Source organism: Photinus pyralis, unplaced genomic scaffold (assembly GCF_008802855.1).
Source record: "Photinus pyralis isolate 1611_PpyrPB1 unplaced genomic scaffold, Ppyr1.3 Ppyr1.4_LG4, whole genome shotgun sequence".
In the NCBI taxonomy this organism is placed as follows: Eukaryota; Metazoa; Arthropoda; class Insecta; order Coleoptera; family Lampyridae; genus Photinus; species Photinus pyralis.
Genome location: NW_022170511.1, coordinates 42,165,297 through 42,171,623, shown reverse-complemented (window position 1 = coordinate 42,171,623; position 6,327 = coordinate 42,165,297). Strand labels below are relative to the sequence as shown.

The following is a 6,327-nucleotide window of genomic DNA, read 5'->3' as shown; positions in this document are numbered from 1 at the left end:
TGACTTTTTAGCAAATTTTTGCAAATGCGAAACGACGCTCCGTCCGTCTGTCTGTTCCTCGAGTGAATGTATAGCAAATTATTTGCGATAATGGAAAACCTTAAAAGTACGACTATACTAAGGTCCCTATATTCGAATTATCACACCATTAGTAAACAATCAATGCTTTTTTGTGTTTGTAACGGTATGTAATACGTAATGAGGAGTGATGTACTTAATGAATAATGATAAAAATTGAAGTATCGATAACGACGGATTCATACTACAGTATACAATTTTGTAAAGCAACATACCCTAACGACCGATTCGTTAATTCGTATTAATAATTCATTTGTGCTCTTTTGGTTTATGTGAGCATTGTGAGCCTGTACATATATAACGGTAAGGTTAGATGTTTTTAATATTCAATAATAATCTATTTGAAACAAGACCTTCGGCCTTATAGATAACTATGGCAGAAAAGCAATAATTGCAAGTTACTTTGGGGGTGACGGAAAATACATGTGATCAAACAAGGAACTGAGCTGATTTGAATTTTGATGCAATTTTTCATTATGCTGTTCGTTAATCACATATGCCTTGGTAACCTGTGTATGGTAATTTACAAAACAATTGCAAAATTATTAATTTTATTATCTGTCAGTTTGTGCTGTCGCGCGTTGCGTATGCACGGAAATGAATAAAATCCAATTGGGCTGTTGTAAAATTCCTTACAATACAAGGGAAAACAAAACCTCTAACAGTTATTCTTGAAGAAATGTTGACTATATGCGAGAATGATGTAAACATTATCAAGAATCACTGGATTATAGTCCCCGTCTAGCGCGTCCTGTTGATGTGATCATTTCAGATGTTGTTGAAAAAACCAAGTGTTTGGTACTGGAGGATGCAATACTAAAAAGCTACAATCACGGTTTATAGTTTATTACCTAATTAAAAAAACAAAACAACATCGTATTTTGCAGATAATAACAAAAATGTGACTCTTTATATGGAACGCCCTGTATATTATCAACCGACAGCTTAATTAAATTCTCTACAAAAGTTCTTTATGCACCATACCCAAAATACTAATAAACAACATTTTTCAATTATTTTCATAGGGTGATTCATTTGAAAAAAATGAGTTTACGTACATGAATTTGGTCAATGGTTCTGAATCTCTAACTGAGGTTTTTAATGACTTTACCATTGTGAAGAACATACAGGTAGGCACCTTCTCTTTTAAATGCAAAAACAACCGTATTTTTACAAGGTTCAAATTCATTTTGACTACAAACTTAACTTTTTACATATAATCATATCAAGACATAAATAAATATCTATTATCGAGGGATACCAAGAAGCACAAAAATATATAGGGTGTTCTATTTAATAAACCATGTCGATATACGCATGAATTTTAAGGAAAACCCTGTATGGCTAAAATTGTGTTTATGTTATAAGGTTTCTCATACACTTTTGTTGAATATTCATGTACGGACGTACGGTGTATAACTATTGGAGTTCATAGTGAAATTTAAAAACATGATTTTTCAATCAATGAGATTTGTTGCATTGGTAACCATGAAAGAAAATCTGAAAGTGAGTGAGGGGTGGTTTCACAATACAAAGTTGTAGAAACTATTTATTCTATCTGTCTATTGATGACAGTCAGGAGAATTTGAGCAAACACCATCGTGGCATCATGCCATTTGGCCTACGTCAATCTCCCTGTATGCAACATTTTAATATAAGTATTTTAAAAGATAATTTGAAAAAAATGTTGCGTTTTGTTCGCCATTTTGAAATATCCAAAGCGCTGTTATCCATATTTCAAACACGAATCGACTACAGTAATTGGTTATCTTTTTGAAAAGGTGATTGACGATCAAAATGACTATATGTAATGATTCTAACCATACATTTTTATTAAACTTTACATTTGTTGTAGGCTTTCGATGAGGAAAAATAAGGACATCGACTTAAATCTGGACGACTTTACATCCACGTAAGTAGATATTGTTTAATATTTTATAGTAGATATAACGACTGGTTCATAAGAAAAACCACAAAACCTGTGCTTTAATTAAAAATTCTATTCAAACAAATGTTCATAACATTTTCCATAACTAAATTCATTTTTTTTTAATTTTTTACGATTTCACTGCAGTTTGATTTATTTGTTAGGACTATTTTCGCGACCAAGGAAGTAAGAATCCCAAATGATAATGACGAGTCCATAGATAGTAACGAAGATTATAATCCGTTTGAACACAGAGTAATTGAGCATCCTACATCGTGAGTATCACTTTATTAAGTAAGAGTATCGCAATGCTGAAAACTTACAGAACAATGGGATCGTTAATTCATATACTAAAAGGCTCACTTGGTACAGGAATCTTAGCAATGCCATACGCTTTCAAACACGCCGGATTGGTGCTTGGATCGATCGCTACGATCGTCATCGGGATATTATGCACGCATTGCATTCATTTATTAGTAGGTTTTAGCTGGTAATAGTTACTTCTATGTGGGATAGTACCCAAACGGTTCAGTGCTGCATGGAGTAGTTATTTCTGCTACAGAATCCCATTAAAGTAGGCATTCTTTCCGTCTTTGTACCTATTTTTCCGTCAAGTTGCCTTCATTAAATTTAGTGCTCTTAATTGAATTGAACCGCCATCCATTTTTTACTTATTAGGGCGCATCTCCAAGAAGCTTCCGAGTGATAAATGCATGACAATATAGACGGTTATGTAAACGCAAAAGTAAAATCTAATACTTATTGGCCTTTGATTAGCGGACTCCTACCGCATGCTAGTTTTTCTTTCTTGACATAAAAGGAGGAACTTTCACCAAGCCAAAATTTTACACTTTCTTAGGGTTTTTTCAAACTTGGAACCACCATCTTATTGTCATGATTTTCAACGACAAAGTTCGTTCCCCTTTGGTTTTATAAACATTGAGCTAACTTTATACTGAATTTTAACAATAGGTGGCGTACAAATCTATCAGCGCGCTTAATTAATTCATCCTTGACCGAGTACGGAAGTTTTAATTTCTCCGATGTAACGCGTTTTAATCGAAGTTACTTCTTTTCAATTTCACGATAATTTGTGTTGTGCTTAAAACTGATACACTAAACTAAATCGCTTAAAGGCGTGGCTTTACGAATTCATCAGAATGTCTGACCTTGAACTGATAAATTTACGTACATTCTCTGTAAATAAAACAAAGAATTTTTCAGTTTTCTTTAATGACCGACCTTTCAAGAGGATAAATTCCGTAAAAAAGAAGACATTGATTGTACTCTGTCGAATAATTTATTACTTGCAATTCTATAAAATGTGCGAAGCGAAATCCAATACGCACACAACAATTAATAAGTGTCGTAAGAGCAGCGGTTCCTCAAATTGCCTGCCCCCCCCCCCTCCCATGAAAATAATAAATCCGAATTAAGAGCTACCGTTATTGTAGCTCAAGAGGTCAAAGCGCTACGGAGAAAAAATGATGACCAATAAATACACGCAAGGGGTGTAGAATATTCTCGTTGTATTTAAGTTGTTTTATAAACTTGTTTATTTTTTGCTTTAGGTGAGTGTGTCACACGAGCTTTGCAGAAAGTTGAAAGTACCGTCACTAAGTCTAGCAGAAACGTGTGAAGCCGCCTTTGACAACGGTCCCAAACGCTTAGTCAAATACTCAGGACTAGTCAAGTACGTATCTGCGATATTAAAATGTTCAGTTTGTTCAATATAAATTCCGTTGCACGCCATACAAAGAATAAGAAGTCAGATCAGTACGTTTTTGTTATTTTGAATTAGAAAAATATTTAAGAACTTTAGAGGGTAATGATGTTAAACAAGGCTCCATACTACAACAGGCTACTAAGCAAGCAAACTATGCGTTTCTTTCAACCACTGAACATTGCTTGATTGATTTTTTTAGAAATAAACCAGCAAAGGTTTACCGTGTGGACCAATTAACTCATGAATATGGTCTTTCAGTTTTACGGTTGCTTCACTACTATTTTTATTTCAGCAATAGCGTTTGCGTTTTTTTCTATACAACTTACGAGCTGGCATGTCAATGGTGTGCAGTAATGACATCATGTACAATTAATGACGTACAACGGAATTTATATGGAATGAGTAGTTAAAGTAGCAGTGTGATTTCGACCGTTGTATCGACAAATTTAACCTGAACGTAACTTAAGTTTTAACATCAATGGTAACCAAACGCTTAGGTTAACCCCTGGGTTAACCTTAGCTTAAATTTGTTGGCACAAACGACGTTGCACGCGTATAATAAACAGAACCATATTTTTTAGAACATTAGCTGACATATTCTTGGTCATCACCCACTCCATGGGGGTCTGCGTATACATTGTCTTCATAGCAGAATCAACACAACAGGTAAAAATCAGTTACATAGCCCAAGCTCTCAATAGATATTTATTTTCTCAGTTAGTTAAACACTGGTACCCCGAATTTGAAATGGACACGAGAATTTACAGCGTGATTACTATGATACCATTGCTCCTCTCAATGCAAATTAGACAACTAAAGTATCTAGTACCATTCTCCCTAATAGCGAACGTATGCCTAGTGATCGGATTTGGGATAACGCTCTATTACATTTTCGAAGAAACGCCCGATGTATCCAAGGTTTCACTATTTGAATCGTTGGAGCGTTTTCCGACCTTCCTGAGCACGATAATTTTTGCAATGGAAGGCGTGGGGGTAATCATGCCCGTTGAAAACACGATGAGACAACCTCAGCGTTTGGTTGACTGGTTCGGTGTACTGAACGTTGCGATGGGGATCGTCGTCGTACTGTACTCGATTACAGGATTTTTCGGATTCATTAGATACGGTAGCGAAACCGAAGCCAGCATCACTCTCAATTTACCTGTTAGTGAAGGGTAAGTGCGTGAAAATTGATGAAAATAGTTTAAAGTGCGTCTTTCAGCTTAGCGCAGAGCGTAAAGGTTTTGGTAGTGCTTGCCGTCTTCTTTACGTATAATCTCCAAGCTTACGTAGCTCTTGATGTTATATGGAGACGAATTTTATCCCCAAGGGTTCAGGGCAGTCTAAAAGTGAACGTTACTCAAATTATATTGAGATGCTTATTCGTTGCCATAACAGTTCTAATCGCTGTGGCTGTGCGTCATTTGGATGCCATTATTACGTTATTTGGAGCAGTTTGCCTGTCAACTTTGGGAATACTTCTACCGGCTGTAATTGATACTGTGCTCCACTATAAGGAATTGGGTTTCCTTAAGTGGAGACTATTTAAAAATATTTTTCTGTGCGTCTTTTCGTTGACCGCACTCATATCGGGATCTGCGACTGGTATACGTAGTCTATTGGCTTAACAGTTGATTTGATTTATAGTTATCATTTTTATGTAAATAATAAATAAATTATTATAATAAGTAGGAAGGTTGCGACCACAATTCGGACGTTTTTGGAAATATAAAGAAAAATATAGATATTTAGAACAAAAGTCTAAAATGTTTTCAAACATTCAGAATTGTTAATGTGGAAGCGCATGGAGATTGGTTCACATCAAGTCTTATAAATTGTGCAATGAAAAATTTGTTCTTCCTGACGCCAAACAACATTTAGTGGGATTACCACTGTGGAGTGCGTGATATAGGTACCTATGTAGTTACAGAATCCCGTTGTTCGTTGTCAATGTTTTTGTTATTATCTTTTGTATGTAAAAATATAGAATGTGTTAACATTTTCCTAACCCCCTGAGGTTCTATCCTATTCTATTCATTAGGGCAGCCCGACCAGCCATCACTTAGGCACACCAAAGGCCTATAGACCCCCTTTCTTTCGCAACTATTATATGGTCGGAGCCCGTTCTTTTCAATAAAGGATAGGGCCCTGTTTAGCCTATAAGTTGTTTTACCCTCCCCGATTCCATACAACTGTCGCCAAGGAGCTGATATCTGTATCTGATCAAGGCGTCACATTGACAAACTACATGCTCGGTAGTTTTATCTGCCTCCCCACGGAACCTGCACGTGGGCTCTCCTACAAGCCCAATGTTGTGACCCCGACCTCTATAGGCTCGTCCTAAAACCAGGGTTTTGCCTCTGGAGGCGTTTCAAGATGGTGGCCGTATTATGCCACCCTAGGGACGCGCCTCTGCACTTTCAGGGACGCGCCATTCCAGGGTCTTATTAAGTCCTCGCATTCGACCACAATGACAGCCTGCGGATTCCAGCGGAACCCTGCCAACCGAGAAAAGCCCACCGCCCCCCATCCCGTCAGCAACTGCATTCAATGCAGAAATAATGCACCTCGACTGAGAGTCCGTGATGTCTACCTC

At 36.7% G+C, this 6,327-nt stretch overlaps 1 protein-coding gene across 2 annotated transcripts; it reads left to right on the top strand.

Annotated features, from left to right (window-relative positions):
- The first annotated feature begins 245 nt into the window (after positions 1-245).
- On the top strand, positions 246-5,932 carry LOC116168965 (proton-coupled amino acid transporter-like protein CG1139). 2 transcript variants are annotated; one of them, XM_031484993.1, is made up of 8 exons: positions 246-381; positions 1,934-1,990; positions 2,170-2,280; positions 2,331-2,481; positions 3,577-3,698; positions 4,313-4,397; positions 4,449-4,906; positions 4,954-5,932. In XM_031484993.1, exons 2-8 carry the CDS (start codon positions 1,941-1,943, stop codon positions 5,357-5,359), a joined length of 1,383 nt encoding a protein of 460 aa, XP_031340853.1. In that variant the 5' UTR covers positions 246-381; positions 1,934-1,940; the 3' UTR covers positions 5,360-5,932. The 2 variants fall into 2 exon arrangements, with proteins under 2 accessions (XP_031340853.1, XP_031340854.1); XM_031484994.1 differs by lacking the exon at positions 246-381 and adding an exon at positions 492-596.
- The last annotated feature ends 395 nt before the right edge of the window (positions 5,933-6,327 follow it).

Coding starts and splice junctions, on each gene's coding strand:
- LOC116168965 (XM_031484993.1), top strand. CDS start 1,941: ATGAGGAAAAATAAGGACATCGACTTAAATCTGGACGACTTTACATCC. Junction 1,991..2,169: donor CTGGACGACTTTACATCCAC/GTAAGTAGATAT, acceptor TTTATTTGTTAG/GACTATTTTCGCGACCAAGG. Junction 2,281..2,330: donor GTAATTGAGCATCCTACATC/GTGAGTATCACT, acceptor GAAAACTTACAG/AACAATGGGATCGTTAATTC.